General features: G+C 34.8%; 1 protein-coding gene across 1 annotated transcript; it reads right to left on the minus strand.

Moving 5' to 3' along the window:
• Positions 1–756: 756 nt before the first annotated feature.
• Positions 757–19,069, minus strand: LOC100241677 (ADP-ribosylation factor 1). Its single transcript, XM_002263589.5, has 8 exons — positions 18,810–19,069; positions 18,688–18,726; positions 18,498–18,560; positions 14,791–14,809; positions 3,437–3,548; positions 2,164–2,211; positions 1,644–1,774; positions 757–1,018 (listed from the first exon to the last, which is right to left on the minus strand). The coding sequence occupies exons 1-8, from the start codon at positions 18,910–18,912 to the stop codon at positions 988–990; spliced, it is 546 nt and encodes a 181-aa protein (XP_002263625.1). The 5' UTR covers positions 18,913–19,069; the 3' UTR covers positions 757–987.
• Positions 19,070–22,004: the final 2,935 nt, after the last annotated feature.

The following is a 22,004-nucleotide window of genomic DNA, read 5'->3' on the forward strand; positions in this document are numbered from 1 at the left end:
TCAATAATTAATATTTTTTTTTTAAATGATTTCTTGTTAATAGGTATTCAATATTTTTATAGATGATGAGGATGATGATGACATGGCTCTAAAAGGGGTTACTTTGGAAAACTTTGGTGATCCATATGTTCCTTTAGAATCTTCATATTTTTATCTTCAAGATGAATGAAGGCATGATATTTATATTTATTAATATAAAAAATAATTCATAAATTACTTAAATATTGACATATAATATGTTATATTTTGAGTAACTATTTAAGTGTTATAGACATTTGTATTATGTTTAATGTGTTAACAAATTTATAAGATTTGATCATTATTTACTTATGTGTGAATGTCATTAATTAATATTTTGATAAACATTGTGTTGATTTACATTAATGAAAGTATAACATTTTACAGTGTGTTAAAGATGACATATGGTATCCTCTATAGGGCAAAAAAATTTGTAAAAAAATTCAACAAATAGAGAAGATGCTATCAAAATTTTGATAGAATTTATTATTTTTATTTTCTTATAATTATTTTTATTTTCAATAACATATAAATTATATATTTATGATGTTGTCGATTCAACTATTAGTCCGATCAATAAATCATCGATCAATAACTTAAATATTCAAAAATTGTCCTCATTTTTTAGAATGAAAATACAAATATGTCAAACAAATTTTTTCCTTTTTCGTAAAGAGTTGGTCCTCACCCAGAATCCTACCAAGCATAAGAAAGCAAAAGTCCTAAAGAAAGAGAAAAGAATAAAAATACACAATATATCATTAAAAATAGAAAAATAATTTTTACCTTTTCCCTGAAATCATATCTAATCAGCATTTTTAAGGGGTGATTAAATATCTTTTTAGTCCAAAATTCACAGAAAAAGCCCCAATCCTAAGAAAAGGAATCGAAAGCCCCAGTGGCCATGTTGACAACAAAGCCCCTTCTAAGTCTACAGAAAGCTTGCTCTGATTATTCCTGAAAATGAATTTAGCCACCTGACTTGAGAATATTACTCAACCTGCAGTTTGACAACAAATTTTATGATTAGATTTCAGCCACAGATGTGCAAACCGAATATTGTGTAGAAGGCAAATCATGCTCATTGGATTTTAAGTTTAGAAACAAGAATCCAGACAACATTTTAATATCAATTAATCATACACATGTAATGTACTAATTTCCTGATTATGATATTTTTGCTGTTGATTATGCATTAATGTTGTTGATGATTCAGGCGTTGCTTGTGGTTTTCATCATCGTCCTCAAATCTGCAGTATTTATCCCTTTCAGTGCCAAAAGATAAATCCTTCAACATCACAAGATAAAGATCTTGGCAGGATTTCAGCAAGAGGTTCAATTGTCACTCTAGGATTACAAAAGCAACAGCTTTTGTTGTAAACTATAAAATGGTACAGAGGCAATCTATGAGATTAAAATAAAGGACTAGTCTTGGAGGCACCATATAAGACGACAAGCCCAAGAGGGAAGGAAGAACCTGTGATGTCTAACAATTAGCAATTTTGCATAGACCTTGTATGAAGGCGAGCATGGTAATATGCTACAGAAACTTGATCTTAAGTTGATACCGAGAGTAGGCATTAAACAACTGAAAAAATGAGCACTTACTAATGAACCATGCTTACCAGTCCAAGCCCTCGTAGAGGCCTTCACCCTTTATGGCGCAAGTTTTAAAAATAGCCCATTGGCGGTTTTTTATCTTGTGCAACTCCAAAGCTTCTGTTAAAGCAGCATCATCAAGTGCACCAGGAAGATCCTAATTTACATTAAAACAGTGAGCTGAACCATCAGATGAATCATGAACCAAAGTTCTAAGAATTCCATCAAGAGCAGAGAAAATTGTCACCACATTGGGTATATAATATGCTACAACAGTTTTTTTTTCAAAGGAGAAATATGGAAAATGCAGACTAGGGCTTGACCATCAGGTCAATTTCCCCATTAGAATATAATAAATATGACTAGATTATGTCAAAGTTTCCCGAATTGCTGAAACAGCTTAAGCATTGTATTTGATGCATTCCAATCAGCTTGAAGCATCTCCCTTGATGCACAAGTGAGAACTGTGGACAGTGAACAAAAATCTCTGGAAAGAACATTTTCCTATCTGATAATATCCAAGGATAGAAGACTAATGGTAGTAACCTGCTTGTTTGCAAAGATGAGGACAATGGCGCCTTTCAATTCTTCTTCCTGCCCAAATGTTCAATAACACAGATCAGCATTCCAAAATGCCCACTAAGCTAAACACTAAAAATAGGTAAAGGCTGTCAGTAGATGCAAACATACAAATTAGCACCAGAAAAGAACGTCAATTTTCAGTTCAAGACCAAGTTGTTGGCTGTGCAGCAATGAGCTATGCCATTAAAGAGAAAATGACAAAGCAACATGTTAACTGATTTTGACAGCAAGGAATCTCTCAACCACCACAAGTCCCATATCTCATTCATGAAACACCCCCTGCACCTCTGCAGGGAACCTCTGCAGGGAATGCAAACATGACTGCAATTCCAACATTGCAACACCACTTGTTCTGTTTGCATTCTTGAAAATTTTTCTCCAACATCCATAACCTTACAATATGCCATTTTTTTATCAGATAACCTTACAATAAAAACTTCAAATATTGATAATTTGAATACCACTTTTTGAAGGAAAGTGGATGAATAAAGAGTACATGCTTAGGAGGGAAATTGAATTCAAGCCTGTGATACATCATCCTCGGATAAACTTTACCCACTAAGCTAGCATTATGTCATGGACTTAGTCGTTCACTAAGCTCGTGCGGCACTTAGACAAGCCAAGACGCTTGATCTTGCTAAGTCAGCCTTGCTCCCCAATGCTTAGCTTGCTAGGCTAAGACACTCGCGACTCAAAAGCTTAAGAAGCTTGGTAGGCAACTCTTTAAAGAATGGAAGCTCTTATTAACTTAAGAAAGCCTTTACAAGTGCTTGGAAGCTCACTTGCTTGGTGTCTTGGCCAAATGAGGCCCTCACCTATTTATAGGCACCAATAGAACTCTCTGGAACCTTAGAGGGTTCCTTACAACTCAAGACTATTTTAGAATGTCCTACATCATTCTAGGTACAAGCCTATGTACAAGTATATACAAGAGTCTTCTGGAATTCTCTAGAAAGCCCTAGACTCCTCTTATGCCTTCCACCATAGTGTAGAATGGTATGGATTCCTCCAGGCTTCTCTAGAACCTTCCACACTCTTCCCACTCTAGGAGTCTCCAGAAGCTTCCTGACTCTATATAAGCCCATGGGGAGGCTCATTTGGAATCAGCTTGTGACCGTTAGCTTAATAAAGTGAAAGAGCACATAAATTGTGCGTTTTGTAGGAAAGATTAAAAGTGCAGTCCATTTTTTCTGCAAATTAGTCATAAAATATCAAAACATGAATCATATGAAAATACCTCCAAAATTGCATGAAATTCATCCTTGGCTATTACAATTCTATCAGTGTCACTTGAGTCAACAACATAAATTATTGCTTGAGTATTTGGGAAATAACATCTCCAGTATGGCCTGTAACAAAATGAAGAAACAGTTGATGAGCCAATGAATTGCAGAGATAATAACCTTAAAGCAATCAGCATAATAATCTATAAGCTTCACAGAACAACAGACAAAACAAGTGTCATACTGTACAGACGAGGATGTAAAAGGGATGATATTCACAAAAAACTTATTTCTTTTTCTTTCTTTCTCTCTCTCTTTTTATGGGGTAAAAAACTACTTTTTATATATCTTGCTTTCACTCTACATTGAATCAAACTTGAGCCTCCTTCCCACCCTAAATCCATGCCACCTGAGCCAGACCTCAGGGGCATGAAATTAAATATATCCTTTTTTTTAGTAGGTCGAGGGCAGTATAACTTCATAAAGCAAAAAAACTAAAAGTAAAGAATAAATAAAGAAGTGCAGCTTAAAAGTTAAAAGAGATTGAATTTAGTAAATTCAATTATCATAACCTTTTTCTCAAATAGCCATAAAAAAAATTTGCACGAGACACTACATGCATGGCATGAAAATGGTAGTATCAGCAATGCTAGACAAGTAAAATCAGTAACAGCAACAACAGCCCCAAAGAAAAAAGGCAGCAACAGCAAGAGTCATAATAATGTCATTAGGAAAGCAAATGATTTGGTCATCAACTAACCATGAAAACCAGAAATAATCTTCCCTGATTTCCACAACCTTCTCCCTGAGTCCTCCAGTTTAAAAGGGGAGGTGTACAAAAGCAACTGACCTTTGAAAAGCAGGTCAACTTACTTAATATCTAATATTTTTCTCTCTGAGTCCTCTTTTCAATTACATAATCTTCTTTTTCACAAAACAGATCCTCTAATTTCTTCTCCTCTAGTTCCAACCATTTAAGAAGAGGAATAAGAGAACCATGATATATACATCTTATGAACATGGGAACTTCTAAAGGGACTTTGCCTTGGTACATTAAAGGCACTACAATTTCATCTTGTCCAAAAAAAACTAAGAGCCTGTTTGATAACTATGTTTAAAAGCATTTTTATGTTCTTTAGGATAGAAAATAGTTTTTCAACTTAAAAAAAAAAAAAAGACATTTGGCAAATTTTGGATGAAAACACTTTTTTGAATATTTATTTTGAAAACAAGGTGGTTTTTTTAAAATAAATTTGAGGTGCTTTTCAAGTGTTCTTTTATAGATGTTCTCAGAAAAAATTTAGAGGCATCAAGAGGCTGGGAATATCGCATTGTACATAAGCACATAGTGCCCTTCATGGCGAACAAGTCAAGAAAATTATTTTTTAGAATTGAGTTCCCAAACAAAATTTTGTTCATAAAAACAAAATAAAACTGTTCCAAAAAGCGTTGCCAAATAGACCCTAAGTGCTTGGAGCACTAAAGGTAACAATGTTAAGCACACTATCTCTGTTAGTTAGCCACATTTATAGTTACAATTGACAATGATGTCCAATCATAACGATGTACAGTAAACCAACCTTCCAATTTATTAGAGAAAGAGTAATATTATATTAATAGTTATTATTTACCAAAAAAAAAAAAAAAATTGATATCATTAAGCTACCAATTGACCTAAACGCTCAAACCATTAGTTAGTGGGCGGCTTTAACCCTAACCATTCTGCCTCATGAGCAGTCTCTTTTAGGCTAGCATGTAAGCTTAATAAATTGGGGACAAGAATAGAGCTAAAATATTTTCTATAGCAGAAAAAAACACCTATATTTCCTTTTCAGTCTCTCAAATAGATACCTAGACACTTTCCAAACTTCATATCCCTCTCAAAAACCTAATAAACTGCATTCTCCCATTCAAGAATGGTCAGAATTCCTCATTTTATCCACTGCAAACATCCATAGCAATGGGAGGAGTGACTAAGTTCTGGCATGATGTGGGTTGTGGGTAGATAGCATTAAAGGATTGTTGTGTTGACCTTTATGTTCTAGCATTGTACACAGATGCTAGAGTTGTGGATTTGTAGGTAGAAGAAGGGGAGAACCTTGGCCACTGGTTGTTAGATTCAGAAGAACTTTCAAGATTGGAGTTGACAACTGTGGAGTCCTTTTGGCAGCTTATCCATCCTTATTACACCATGTAGAATTGTCAGGATAAGTTGGTATGGCTGGCAGTTAAGAAGAGTATTTCTGTTGTGAAGTCCTTTTATCTTTTGCTATGCTAATGAAATTGCATTTCTTTCCCCTTGAAAGAATTCTAGGCTTCAATTGCTTCCTCTGAAGTGTGCTCCTTTGTGTGGGTCAGTGAGAGACTTTAATGGAGGAAGATTCTTACCATGTATATAAAAATTTAAAATATATTATTATCAACTTTGCGTTTGTGTCCCATTTTGTTAGTCATGTTGGAATGTCTATGTCCATGCTTCATAGTCTTCTGCTGCTAATGCATGACTTCTTCCTTCTCCAGCAACACAAGACACAAGCAAAGTTACTCTCCATATCTATACAATTTCTAAAAATTGCTCATTGAAATTTAGAAAATTCTCCTCTAGAAACTCAAAATTTTTAAAATCAATTTCCTTAACACACATAATTAGTTCTTTTTATCACTCCATTTCAAAATGTTGCCATGAGGCCAAGAATTTATTATCACTTTTGATTCCCCTTCTTTTCCTTCTAATTTTTCATATATTTTGAATTTCTTAAGTGTTTCATGCCATATTGACATGATATCAATGACTTAAGACATGCAAATCACACTAGTGCTTATACTTCTATATTATCTTAGAAGTTTTCAAGTACTCACAAGTTTCTATTCATTTCCATCACTCTCTAAAGCAATACAAATCATATTGATTATGAAATTGTGCACCATTTTTCTAGTATGATTAATATTGGAACCTAAAGTTCATCACAAGCTTCCACGATTAGGAATTAGAATTGTCGGTGTTGTTCTTATTGTATATCTAAGATGGGATTGTTCATCAAGGTAGGGGAAGATAAGCTACTATAAAACTTGTCCTCTCCACTACACCACAAAAGAAGTAAAAAAAAAAAAAAAAAAACAGTTGTTTCTTTTTCAATTCTTACTGTAAGGCTCTAAGTCAAAACATTGGTATTGTTTTTCCTACATAAAAGGGTTTTGGAATCACTTGCCTCTTTTAAAATAAATTTATTTGTGTTAAGCCACTAATTTTCCAAAATCTTAAACGGTTATGAGCCCACAATGTATAATAACTAACACCCTTCCTCACATGTGGCCCCATGCTCTCATATCAAAAGACAAATCAGCAACAATTACAGATTATAGATAAGTAGATGGGAACATTAACAATAGGAGAAACTCGAATTTGAGACCTCTAGTTAACCAAACTCAAGTTCAAGTCTCTCCTACTACTACCATTCCCATCTATTTAATTTTAATATGTAATTGTTGTTAATTTGTCTCTACACGTGGGTATGTGGGATTGCATGTTAGGTAGGGTGTTAGCCTAGCATATATTGCAAACTCATCCAAACAACTTAAACTTTTACAACAATTGGAAGTTTAACTTAAACTTTTCGGGTTGCCTCTTAAGCGCCCTTTTTCTAATATATATTCTGTGTTTATCTATAAAAAAAAAAAATTGGTAGTTTAACACTTTGGTATAGCCAAAATTCTTACTTTAGAACAACTTAGAGGGAGAGGTAGGATGTTAATCACCTAGTGCTATTTGTGCAAAAAGCATGAAGAAACTAATCAAACTCTTACTCACCATGAGATGATTTGTGGTCCCACTTTGGCTAGGTGGCAAGGACACACAACGGAAAGAGGTAGAGGTGAGATGAAACTTGAGTGGGCTGGCCTGACAACCCCAACCCAACCCTACTTTTTGGGGGAGCTTGCCTTATCATGTTTACTATTTGGGTTGGCTTTGGCTTAAATTTTTTCAATTTGAACTTAATTTGAGTTAGGCTTGAGTAAAGGTTTGGAGAACTAGAGCCTAACTCAAATCCAATTTAATATTTTTATAATATTTATGATTTATATTATCCTATATAACAATATTTAGTTTATTTATTTTTTAAGATTTTTAAGGAAAAATAATAGTAATATCATATACTTTTTCATTTTGTTAGAAAGATATATAAATTTTTTACTTCTTGGTTATTATATTGCAATATCATCCTATTAAATATTTAAATGCTGGTAAAAATATATAGAAAAAAAACTTTTAAAAAATATTGTGGGTGGAGTTTGAATCATATAACCCAATGAATCCAAGTCTAATTCAACCAACTCGAACTCAACCTAAGCTTAGAAAAATAAGGTTAAGGTAGATTTGGGTTAAGTACCTCAAGTTAGAGGTCAGATTTGATTAGGCTCGGATTGATTGTTTCTTAATTCAGGTTGGGCTTAGATTAAGCCATCAACCTAACCCAACCCATTGAGTTGCAGTCCTAACAAGAAGCACTAATGGAATAAGGCCCCACTATGCTTCCTTTAGCATTTATGGAAGGAAAGGTCCAAAGATATCCTTGTGAACTCTCTATTTGCACAGTCAAGGAGGCAGCTAGGGGATGGAGACTTTCTTTGCAGATTTTATTAATTTTTTTTGATAGACTTCTTTGCAGATTTTATTAATGTTACCTAATATTTATAAAACTAATTGAACATAGAAGAAATATTCAAGCCATTAAAAATATGACTAGACTCATTACATTGATATGTAGGAAACTTCAATTAGTGCAAGTGAGTACAACACTTGTTAACATGACACCATTGTCTCATGTGTTCAACAATCCTAACATGTTCATAGGAATCCACCATTGTCACTTCAAAATTTGTGCACATGTGTGCACCCACACACACATATTATGAAATTCTGAATTATTCTTATTCACAAAAATCAAGAGATACATCAGAATATACACAAGAAATATAGTAACTAATTTTCATGTGTATATATATATATGCATAGTCTCCCCTGTTATAGGAAAGGATAATTCCTGATATACACAAAAATTCAAATCTACTAGTAACTAATTTACAGTTGTACACAAAGAGTCCTCAGAGAAGAAGAAGTCCTAACTAATTTACAATTGTACAAGAAGTCTTAAAAGGAGAAAAATCTTAAATTATAGGACCCAAACTTTCAACACTCCCCCTCATGCTGGTGAATATGGCTCTTCATTCCTAGCTTGCCTATAATTCCTGGAAACATGGTATTAGTTAGCCCTTTAGTTAGGACATCTGCAAGTTAGCCACCAATCCCAATATATGTAATGCAAATAAGACCATTATTGAGCTTCTCCTTTATGAAATGTCGATCTAGCTCTACATGCTTTGTTTGGTCATGTTGTACTAAATTATGAGTGATGTTGATTGAAGACTTATTATCACAACAGAGTCACATAAGGTGTGTCTACTTAATTTTAAGATCATTTAAAATAATCTTAATCCATAAAAATTCACAATTTCCATGAGCCATTGCTCGGAACCCTACTTTGACACTTAACCTTGCTACTTTGACACCAAGTAACTAGCTTTCCTCTAAGAAAAGTACCACACCCCAAGGTTGATCTTCTATCTAAAACTGATCTAACATAATCTAGATCCATGTAGGCTTCTATGCACAACTCCATACCTTGTTTAAACAACAATCCCTTATCGAAAGTTCCTTTGAGGTAGTGTATGATTTGATAGATAGCTTGAAGATAAGAGTCTTTGGGATTGTGCATCAACTAACACAAATCAGAGCATATGCAATCTTTGATCTAGTATGTGCTAAGTAAATGAGTTCGCCCATGAATCGTTGGTACATGACATGATCTACAATCCCATCCTTGATCCTCCAAGACCTCTCCTAATTTGTGGTTTGGTTCTATGTGGGTGTCTATTGGCTTACATCCAAGTTTCCCAATTTCTTTGAAAAGATCAATCACATATTTCTATTGTGAAACAAACATACCCTCCTTGGAATGAGCCACTTTGATTCCTAGGAAATACTTCAATTTACCAAGCTCTTTAATCTCACATTCTCTAGCTAAACAATGCCAAAGAGCCTCCTTTTCTCTAGGATCATTACTAGTAACAGTGATATCATCCACATACACCAACAATGCTATCACTCCCCTTGAAGTCGAATGCTTAATGAACAAAGTGTGATCACCATGACTTTGTTTGCATTTTATTGCTAACATCACTTTAGAAAATCTCTCAAACCCTCTTGGAGATTGTCTTAAGCCATATAAAGCTTTCTTTAATTTACACACCTTGGTTCTACCAAGACTTTTGCCAAAACATGGAGGAATTTCCATATAGATCTCTTCTTCTAAGCCCTTACGTAAAAATGCATGTTTTACATCAAATTGTTGTAAGCCCAAACCAAAATTAGTCACCAATGAAAAGAACATCCTCACAGTATTCATCTTAGCTACGAGAGCAAAGATTTCTTAGCAATCAACCCCATAAGTTTGTGCGCAACCTTTAACTACCAACCTAGCCTTATATCTTTCTAAGGACCCATTAGCTTTGTACTTAACCATATATACCTATTTACACCTAACTGGTTGCTTCCCCTTAGGCAGCTCTACTATTTTCCATGTTCTATTTTTCTCCAAGGCCTCCATCTCAACCCTCATGGCTTGTCTCCAGTTCTCATTATTAAGTACATCAACAAGCTTTTGTAAAGTAGTTAGTGTATAAATGCGTGAAAACTTTTGTGGGACTAGGATGTTGAGTGCATTGTCTTATATCTTTCCAAATGGCAATGGGTAAATTAAGATCATTGTCAACATTTGAAGCACTAAGAGAAATAGAGCTATTACTTGGCCTCGGTTTAGACTCTTGAGTATGCACAAGTTTAATGGTAGTTGCTCTTCTCCTCAAGTAAACTTGCAATGGGTTTTTAGCAATAGTTTTTGGGCTAGTGTTGGCAAAGGGCTCCAGTTCATTCTTTTTTGAAGATGGGTCTAATTCGGGCTCATTTGGAATATCATGGACAAAATTATTACTAACAACAAGGACTGAATTAGGATTTGAAGGGGCAAAATTCATGGGCAACACAGGAAGGTCAAGCCATGGGGATGAAGGATCTTTATCTTTTGAAGGCAATGTGTCCCCCTGAAGATAAGAACCTGAGAAATAATTTTCTTTTTTTGCAAAGGTTACATCCATTTTTTAATAGGTAAAAGAAATTGTATTAAAAGCACCTAAAAAGCGCTAAAAAGTATACATGATGTATACAAGGCCAAAAAAGGGAAGGATAAACAAAAAACAACACCCTCACCTCACTTGCAACCCAACCAATCAATAAAGTCCAATAAAAACAATAAGTTGGGGCCTAGATGTAACCCACTCCAAGAACATGTACATAAATTACCATAGGATAGCTTGGTCTGCCAAATCAGAATCTTCAAAGGCTCTTTGATTTCTCTCCTTCCATAAGGTCTAAAATAAGCACAAAGGGACTATTTTCCACACTTTCTTCCTTTTCTTCCCTACAAAGACACCCTGCCAGCTAAGGACATTCTTAATTGGTAAAGGCATCACCAACATCAAAAAGAGCAAAAATAAGATGTCACAACATGATTGCCTTAAGATGGTGAAAGATGATATGATTTGCCAATTCCTCTTCACCTTTACATAAATAAGATATGTTTGGTAGACACCAACCCCTCACTTTTAGTTGATCTAGAGTTAGATTCCAAAGCAAAAAAGCTGACTCTCATCAAGACCTAAGGATTTCACACAATGCTTGTGGAGAATCCTTTCAAATTGCAGCTTGCTAAGGAGTAAAAATGATTTAACTACAAAGGTGTCTCCCTTTGATAACCGCCAAGTCATGACATCCTCAACACCCCTTTTGATCACTTGCCCTTGCAACCTTCTAAGCAACTCTTTCAACTCTTCCATTTCCCAATCATATATTTATCTTCTGAACACTAGATTCCAACAACCCACTTCCCCAACCTGCTCCCACATCTAATCCACCAAGGCTTCTTTATCAGAGGCTATTGAAAGCAACTTTGAGAAAGCCCAAACCAAGGGATCCTCCCTACACCACCTATTCTTCCAAAAAATCTCACCCTCCTACCATTTTTTGCCCTAAAAACAATTCTTTTGTTAAACTCCTTCCACTTGCTCTGGATCGCCTTCCAAAGGCCCACGCCATAACCTTCCCTCGAAGCTCTAGAACACCATCTCCCCCTCTTCCTCTTTATACTTCCCTACAATCACTTGTTTCCAAAGAGACTCATTATCAAAAGCAAATCTCCAATACCATTTCCCAAGAAAGGCGCCTTACTCAGAGCAGACAACTTCCTAATACCTAAACCCCCATCCTTTTTATCCAAGCTAACTATTGACCAGTTCACAAGGTGAGGCCCACTTTGAATCTCTCCTCACCCCTAAAGGAAGTTCCTTTGAATCTTCTCCAATTTGAGGCTCACCTTACAAGGCATTACCAATAAAGACATGTGGTAGATTGGTAAGGATACATCCATTGATAAATAAAACTTTCTCAAAGGAGGGTGATAGCATTGGTAGCCCTCTTTTATGTTGGTGAATATCCCACAAAGACACATCTCAATGCCCTTGGATCTAACTTCTCACGATTTTGTGTATGAATGTGAACAAATGACACACACCCAAAAACCTTCGAACTCAATTTATACGAGGTATGAGAATTAGGAAAGAATTTTGCAAAAACTTCCATTGGAATTTTGAATCCTAAGACTCTAGGTGAGACCCAATTTATCAAATGGGCAGCAATTAAAACAGCTTCCCCCTAATAAGACTTTGGTACTTGTTTTTGGAATAATAATACCTGAGTAACACTAAGAACATGACCATTTTTCCTTTCAGCAATCCTATTTTCTTGAGGTGTATCAACACAGGATGACTCATGAATTATCCCCTCTTTTTGGAAGTATATTAATTATCCCCTCTTTTTGGAAGTATGGGGACAAGATTTGATTGAAGTAGTCCCTTGCATTATCAATTCTGACTTTTTTTATACAAACCTTGAATTGATTTTTAACCATGGAATGAAAAATGGGAAATATATTGTTCACTTCAGACTTTTGTTTTAACAAGAAAATCCATGTTACCCTTGTACAGTCATCAATTAATGACGTAAACCATTTAGCACCAGAACCATTTAGAACTCAAGACAATGCACCAAAGTAAATGGAAAGGAAGTTTTTCTTGTTTAGTTCTCCAAATTCTTTGTTGCTGGAACTGGGTTTTTCTTGAGGGCCTCCTTCACAATCTGCTATATTTGCTTGACTGTGTTGCTGCCATGCTTTATTTCCCCATTCTGATTCAGGTTTTAAGGTTTTCCATGAAGTTTGCAACACTTCTCTTAGGTTTGTTAGGGCTTCTTGTGATTGGTACACCGAAGTTCTGCACGGTTTGGATTTTGTGACCCATCAGAATGCCCAGTTTCTCCAACAAGATTTGGCTGAATTTGTTTGGCTTTGTAGCAACCATGGCAGAACCATCAATAAAAGGCAGTTTAAGCATCACACCTCTCTAACTTTCTTTAGCACGAATAATGGAGATGACTTCATTCATGGATGGAAGTTCCTCTTTTCTCATATCTTGGACTCACTTTTTTTCTGTTTTTTTTTTTTTTTTTTTTTGATAGGTAACTTGAACTCACACTTGATCGAAGTCCACATCGAGCCCAACAAGAAATTCATTAATTTGTTCTCTTTCTACAATTTTTTTGAGCATTATTGCATTCTTCACTGCATTTTATTTGAATGCTCTAGAAGTAGCCATTTTCCTGCCATAAATTCTTCATGATATTGGCATATTCACTAATGGATCTGGTTTTTTGTTTTGTGGCCAAAATTTTCACCTTGATTTCGAAAATTTGAGCAGAATATCATACCTTTGAATAGGTTTATCGAATGGTTTCCCAAATTTCCCAAGCCGTTGTAAAAAACATACATATTACACTAATTTCAGGGGTCATGGAATTCCATAACCAAGACATGATCCTCTTCATCCCAATTCTTAAATATTGGATCTTCAGGCTTCGGTCCTACGCCAATTAAATAGCTCAATTTTCCTCTACCTATAGGAAGGCTTGCACCAACTAAGACCATTGAAGATAATTCTTCTCAGTAAGATGGTAGGCAACTTGAAGGTTCTATAGTTCCCCCATGGTTTGGCTTAGTGGCGCTTAAAATGTCTCCTCAATAGAATTGGTGGTAGGAGTATGGTGTAACATTTCAAACATAATACTAGTGATGAAAGCAGGCAGAACGAATCAGAAAGAAATCAACAATGAAGGTCGAGGAATCAAATACAACAATAAAGGTCAAGCAATCAAAACACCACAAAAATCAAATGAGGATAAGTGGCACTCAAAGTTTTCACCAAGCACATCGAAAACCTAGAGATAGCTTTGATACCATGTGAAATTCTAAATTATTCTTAGTCACAAAAATCAAGAGATATACCAGAGTATATATATATAGCCTCCCCTATCCTAGAAAGGATAATTCCTAGTATGCACGGTAATTCAAATCAATTCAAATCTCTTAGTAACTAATTTACAGTTGTACACAAAGAGCCCTAAAGGAAGAAAAGTCCTAACCAATTTACAATTGTACAAGAGGAGTCCTAAAAGTAGAAAAAGTCCCAACTAATTTATAGTTGTACAATAAGAGTCCTAAAAGGAGAAAAATCGTAAGACCTAAACTTTCAACACATATATTAGTTACTAAAGAAGGTTATTACTTTCTTTATTAGTCTATCACAATTATCAAAAAATATTATTACTTTCTCAAGTACTTGACTCCAAAGTAGTTGGAATTATGGATTTGTCAAATTGGAGCTAAGTATTGCTTTCTTCATTATGGTTCTGGTTTTTCCATTGAGAACAAAAGCCAAAACAAAGAAAATGAATACCTTCTACTTCATTTTAAATATATATATATATATATATATATATATATATAGCCAATTACCTATATCTAGATTATTGAAAGTTTCCATGTCAATAAAATAATGTGTTTGTTCATACTTGAATTAAATGGCAGCATTGGACATAAATTGTCGAAAGGTAAGAGCAATTTCATAAAATCAAGTTTTCAATTAGGACATTTAGTGTTTAACAAATTAAGATGATGTAAAGAAGTATATTTTCTGATTCATATAGCACCTGATAAAAAGCAAAACCACAATGTAGATTTTCATACCATTTACAATGCACATGATGAAGCAATTCATATTAGGTGTTTGATTGTTGCCATTCTTGACAACAAATGCAAAACAATTTTTTCAGAAAAAGAGACAAAGAACAAAGCAAGAAAGTTACCTGATACTTGTCTGTCCACCTGTTTCAACAAACCACAATATACATCAAAACCATAAATTAGTAACTCAGAGTGCAACAGTGCACATGCCTAAACTTTTCTCACATATAAAATTTACTATAGCAAGTAAGCATAGACCATCTTCTGCATTGTTGCAGTTTTGTTTCCCAAAGTGAAAACTACATTAGAAAACACATTGGTAACATTGGCAAAAGCAAAAAGTGGAAGCATGCGGCAATGCACCACATGGCAATAATAAGATTTTATAAACAAGCACCAGAAAAACAGCACCAAGATACAACCACAATTTCCCCCCTTAGTGAGAACCTAACCGATCAACAAAATCAATTAAAGACATTGAGCCTACATCTATGTACGAGCTCACCCACATGAAGAGATTACTAAGGAAAAGGCTCTTTAAGACTTGGTTAGACGGCCCCTCATTCTTAAATTGTCCAAAAAATGCACAAAGAAGCAACTCTCCAAACCTTCTTATTACTTCTTCCCATAAAGAATGCATGCAACCCTAAAAAAATCTCTGACTATGGTAGACAACACCCAAGGAACACCAAACAAAGAGAAGAGTAATAGTTAAAGAACACTTGGGCCTTGTCTTAACATAGTGAATAAGAATATGATCAATTGACCTTCAGCTTTACATAGGTAGCACCTATCAACCAAAGTTCATCCTCTTCTCTAAAGCTAATCAAGAGCTAATACCTTTCCCTAATAAGCTTCCCATACAAAGAAACTTACTATAGATGAAACCTAAGGATTCCAAATAACCCTTGTTGGAAAAGGAATTGAACTCCTTGACTCTAAGGCAACATATGGACTTCATGGAGAAGGTAACATTCCTAGAATCCATCCAAACTACCATGTTCTCTTTCTCTTTGCTCACTACCTTACCTTGTAATCTAGAGGAAAATTGCTCTACATTATCCAACTTCCAATCATTTAGATGTCTAGAAAAACAAATTTTCCAATGACCCTTCTTGCTTGTTTGGTCCTACAAATCTACCATCCAAACCTCTTTTGGTAAGACTAAAGCATACCAAGATGGAAAAGAAACACACAAGGACTTATCCCCACACCACTTATCATACCAAAACTTCACCTTCCTCTCATTCCCCACCAAAAAAGAAGTTCTACTATTAATGCCCATATCCTTCTTGATGGTTTTCCATAACCCCACACCATACCCATCTACTGCATTACAAAACTATCACTCTCCTTCTTCATCCTCATATTTCCCACTTATAACTTGTCTCTAGAGAGCTCCCCTTTCAAATGCATATAGCCAACTCCACTTACACAAAAGAGCATCATTAAGTAGAGAAAGGCATCTAACTTCTTTCCTTGGTGTGGACAATTTTTTTTTTTTTGATAGATAAACCCACAAAAGATATATTAGAAAAAGGGAGCTTAAAAGGCAACCCGAAGCATACAGGGAGTATACATGAGTTACCAAAAGACAAAAGACAAAAAGACAAGCACTCACCAGCCCTCAATAAAAACCCAACCAATCAACAAAGTTAATTAAAGAAAGGGGTCCTACTTCTAAACAAGACTTAGCCCAAGAGAAGAGATTACAAACAAAAGAATTTTTCATTCTTTGAATCGACAAAACCTTATTATCAAAAACTATACTGTTTATTTCCTTCAAAACCATCCAAAATAAACAGAGAGGAGTTACCCGCCAAGTCTTTCCCCACTTCTTGTCCACAAAGGAAGCGAACCAACCTAAGAAAGTGTCTTTAACTGTAAGCGGGAGGACCCAATTAACACCAAACAAAGAAAACACAAGATCCCACAAGACCCTCGCCTTGGGGCAATGAACAAGGATGCGATTTATCGTCTCCTCTTCAGCACAACACAAGAAGCACCTGTTTGCTAAAATCCAGCCCCTCCTCTTGAGCTGATCTTGGGTTAGAACCTTCCCCCAATAAGCTTCCCAAGCAAAAAAACCCACCTTTGTAGGAACACAAGGGCTTCAAATGATGCTCCATGGAAACAGGCCTGCACAGCTAGGATCAAGAGACTTGTAAAGGGAATTTACAGAAAAAAAATCCCATTCTTCGATACTTTCCACATCACTCTGTCCTCCAAACCAGCAGCTAGCCTCTTTCCTTGGAGGGTCGAAAGGACCCTGTCCACCACCCCCACCTCCAAATCATTAAAAGATCTAGAGAAACGGGGAATCCAAACTCCCACATCCCCCACCAAATCCCAGCAATCCGCTACTCACGCATCTTTAGAGACCACTAAGGCAAACAAAGATGGAAAAGCCTCACAAAGGGGATTATTCCGGCACCAAATGTCCTTCCAAAATCTCACCCTTCTACCATCCCCCACAGCGAAGGAAACATTTTTAAGCAACAGAGAACCTTTCTTTCTAATTTTCATCCAAAACCCCACCCCATAGCCCTCCCTAACCTCACAGGAGTTCCACCCTCCACCTTCTTCCCTAAACTTCCTACTAATTATAAGCTTCCAAAAAGACCCCCTTTCAACCGCAAAGCACCAACTCCATTTGCACAAAAGGGCCTATTGAGGATAGAAAGATTTCTAATCCCCAAACCACCCTTCTTTTTATGAGAACAAACAACAGCCCATTTTACAAGATAGGGCCTCTTCTCCAACGCTCCCCCACCCCAAAGGAAATCCCTTTGGATTTTCTCAAGTCTCATTTTAACAATTCTTGGCATACGCATCAAGGACATGAGATAGATAGGCATGCTAACCAAAGTGCTCCGAATGAGAGTGATATAACTTGGTGTGGACAATTGACCACTTCACTAGAGAAAAAGTTTTTTTCTCCAAAGCCCCACCTCCCTGAAGGAAATATCTTTGAATCTTCTCAAGCCCGTCTTTTCCATATTGACAACCTTTTGTGAAACCGCTCTACCACTCCATCCCCAACTATCACTGATTTAAAAGGACTGCCCGATGGAAGCCCCAAAGAAGAAGACAAAATCTCTCCTACCTTACATCCCAGTTCATATGCCAACTCCTTTTCATTAACCACCCTTCCAATTGGAATCAACCCCCTCTTTTCTAGGTTAATTTTAATAAAAGAGACGACTTCGAACGACATGAGCAACCAACTTAAATAAACTATTTGATCTTGAGAAGGCCCACAAAAAATAAGGGTATCATTTGCAAACAACAAATGAGAAACATCCTTCCCCTTACCCTAAATCCCGACAGGTAAGTAGCCTTCCTTAGTCCTCTTCAAAAAACAACTAAGGGTCTCCATTGCCATAACAAATAAATAGAGCAAAAGAGTACCCCCTACCTTGAACGCCTAGCACTTTGAAATGGCATGTTGCTTTCAATGATGTTAGGGGTGTAACCATCACATGATATTAGCACACCAGATCTCCAAGATCTAGTCCATAGTTCCCAAATTATATAGATTTAAGTTTTATAACAATTTCTTTTCATTTTTTCCCACCTAAACTGACTTCCAAATCTGACTCAAGCTCACCCAAAATCTAACGTGGACCAAAGATATCCAAATATAAATGCTACATTGTTTATAACTTACATAAAACGCATTAGTGTTTCCATAAGTGCTCACTTTTTCCCTCTTTATCACCTAGACGTCAATTGTGCAATAAACAAGATGAATTCACTGCATACGCAAAAACACACGCAATACAACAAAATACACTTTACATGATTGAAAAAGGAAATCCGAAATTACCCAGATCCCAGACTTGAAACTTGATGTTGTTATACTGAACTGTTTCCACATTAAACCCAATTGCTGCATCAAAACGAATAGGAATTTGAGATCAATTGGAAATCAACACTACATAGATAAAACAAAACTCAAAACCCCCAAAAACCAAAAAAAAAAAAACAAAAACAAAAACCCAAAAGCAAACACATACTTGGAATCGTGGAGACCACCTCACCCATTTGAAGCCGATCTACACGAAATATATACAGAAATGGTAGGGTGAAAAATCGTAGAAATTGGGAATATATAGAGAAAAATGGAAAGAGAGAATACAGAGAATAGTGGTTTTTCCAGCATTGTCTAGGCCGAGAACGAGAATTCGAGCTTCTCTGTTGCCGAAGACTGAAGAAAACATTCGAGTGAACAGGATACCCATTGGGTTGGAGTTAGAGGGAGTGCCGGTCGATACAATGGCCCAGAGTTTTCCACAAATTTCAGCTCTATAGCAGCTGAGAAGCACCCAGTCACACCCTGAAAACCCCTGAAGAAGAAGAGAGACGAGAATCTCAGGAAATAAAAAGAATTGGGCTTAAGGCCCAATGGACCATGGTTTTGGACTCAAATCTCTATTTTCGTGGTTGGTCTATCTGACTAAAAATAGTTTGGAGGCCTAGGTTGTTTGGGTTGGGCTTCAAATTTTGTCATACTACCAGATTTCCAACCCAACTCAATCAAACTTCTGGGGTTACTCTGACCCAAGTCTTCTCGCCATCTACCTTCTTCCTTTTTTGCCCCACCTTTTTTTCCCTTTCATTTTATTTTTTCATTTCAATATTTTCATTAAGTATTAATTGTTAGGATTAAATGCAAGAATTAATTTTTTATTAAAGCTATGACTTCTTCTAGCTTTTTTTATTCACCAGTTTAAAAGCCTTAGGGAAAGAAGAAAAAATTGAAGGAATACCAAATTTTCTTATTTGGTATTTATATAAGCATATAATAAAAAATTATTTTAAAAAATTGCTTATATTAAAATTCTTTGTTGCTTATACAAAAGGGCCTTCATGCATGAATTTCATATAACCATTTGGATTATGATGATATATCACGTGTCCGCTATGGTATGTAAATTAATAATGTAAATATATCCCTTTAGGGCTACGACATTAATAAGTTGAAGTGTTCAATTACTTCGCCTCTATGTTTGTATTTTTATGTCTTGATCTTCACTTTATTGTGTTATGATTTCATAGTAACTTAGTATAAAAAGTTATTTCAAATAGTCGTGCACTTATAACAAATGACGAAGAAAACCTTTTATCATCTCCATATAAATTTATTTATTCAATATTCTTAAATGAAAGGAGGGATCAAACGATTATGATTAAAAGTGACATATTTGCCTTTAATACCAATCATTGAACCAGACTTTGACCAATTCATTTGAAAACTAATTGATGTTTAGTAAAAGCATGTACAATCTTTTATAATATACGATGTCATACCACATAAGTTTGTTTTAAAAGTTATCATTTAAGTGACTTATCATTGGACTTGAGAGTGACATTGTTGTACCTCAATAAGTTATATTAATGATTCATAATCCAATTTTTTTTTTCTCTTTTTATGGTCAATATGATTATAAAAGTATGGCAAAAAACCTACAATTTATGGACTTCTCTCTTACCGATGAAATGAATGTACTTCAACTATAAAATTAATATACATCAATGTTTATATATTTTCTTTCTTTTTGAAAGATAGTGTGGTTGACAATTGTATTGGAGTTATAATAAAAAAATCATTTACACTTAATTTTCTTCTTCCCATAGTCATATGGCATGAATTTACTTCTTTAAATATACACATAACATGCGAGAAATATCTTGATTTTATAATTTATAAGTATCTTATATAAATAACTAGATAAAGAAAGATTTCTTCCTTTAATTTTTTTTTTATAATAAAAATGGATATGTAAAATATACTTGTATGTCAAGAAAATAAAGTAACAAAAAAGAAAAAGATAACGCTACAATTTGAATGAGTTAGTCAATTGATGACTAACCCGATTCCAATCCGACAGAAGCAATCAATACAAGTTTTTTTATTTTAAATATATATTTCCATTAAAATTTAAATAGTAAATAAAACCAAATTTCAATGCGGTGAAAAAATAAATTTAAATATTTTTTCTAAAAAAATATAAAAGTACAAGTTATGATTATGGTTTAATGTTTTTTCCTTAAAAATTTTAAAAAATAAATAAATATTGTTATATAATATAATATATGTTATAAATAATATTAAAAATAACTATTCAAGTCAATTCAAACTTCGGATTGCATCAACCAACCACTACATGTTGGACTCCTAGGACAGGGTTAGTAAGTGGAAGGAGAAGAAGATTATGGAGAGAAAAAAGATGGGATTATATAATGATTATTGTTATTAAAAATAGAAATAATTAAAAAAAAAAAAAAAAGGCCCTAGAGAATTAGAAGGGAAAACATGGTGGGAATAGAATTCCTGTTAAAATGATCATCTTTGTCATCAATTTCATTGACAAATATACCCCTAGGTTATGGGGATGTCGACATAAATCATATTGGTTGTGAGACAATGGCACATGAATCAGCCCCACTCCATTTCTAGGGTTTCCAAGATGTCAGCATCCAATCTCCTTTGTTCCATAGAATTATTTCATATATTGTTCATAGAATTTAAAAGGACCGGACCCCCCATGTACTTATTCCAAATTCTCCACATTTGGTATCCAATGATTCCCATTCCAGAGGTTTTTTCCTAGTGTTATTTTGAAGCAAAATGAAACATTGCTTTCAATATGCTTCCTGAGGTTACACATTCAAACTCCACTATGAGCCACTATTATTTGTCCCCATGGATGGGAAGTCAAGTGGGCAGCAACATTCCATACCCACATTGTCAACCAAACACATACATATATATACCTTTGCGTTGTAATTTTCAGTCCTTTTTATTATGACATAATTGGGAGGTTCAAACCACACAGTATAGTCCAAGAAGAATGTTTTTGATCTAGCATCATAACAATAATGCATCCCCTACTCTTTCAAAAAGGTGGTGTAGTGCCCTTTTTCATCAAGGAAAAAAATTAAAATCATTTAAATAATAAAAAAAAAGAGTTAAATCTAGGGCATAGCATGTGATTACCCAACTAAGTAAATTTATTTGGTTACATGTTTTGTATATATTAATTCCATCATCTCCTTCCTTTCATTCATATTATATCTAGGGTAGTAAAATTTTACATGATCTGTCAACAAAACTCAATCTCAATTTTATAAACATATCATATTTGGACGTTAATCAGATTGATTCAAATAAGACATAATTCAATCTTATTATTAAATAAAATTTGATTATTAAATGGATCACACAATGCATTATTATTTAATAATTGTGTCATATATGAGTATAGATATGTTTTTAACCTGATTATTATTCATGTCATATTTGAATTAATCGGTTTAGTCAATTGATCGG

The sequence above is a fragment of the Vitis vinifera genome, chromosome 4 (genome assembly GCF_030704535.1).
Source record: "Vitis vinifera cultivar Pinot Noir 40024 chromosome 4, ASM3070453v1".
Classification (NCBI taxonomy): domain Eukaryota; kingdom Viridiplantae; phylum Streptophyta; class Magnoliopsida; order Vitales; family Vitaceae; genus Vitis; species Vitis vinifera.

Bases quoted from the DNA above. Each gene is read 5' to 3' on its own strand.
- LOC100241677 (XM_002263589.5), bottom strand. From the start codon at position 18,912: ATGGGTATCCTGTTCACTCGAATGTTTTCTTCAGTCTTCGGCAACAGA. The intron at 18,561-18,687 runs GTATGTGTTTGC...GTTTTGATGCAG, and splicing joins GGTGGTCTCCACGATTCCAA to CAATTGGGTTTAATGTGGAA. The intron at 2,212-3,436 runs GTATTTTCATAT...ACATTTGGGCAG, and splicing joins AATTTCATGCAATTTTGGAG to GAAGAAGAATTGAAAGGCGC.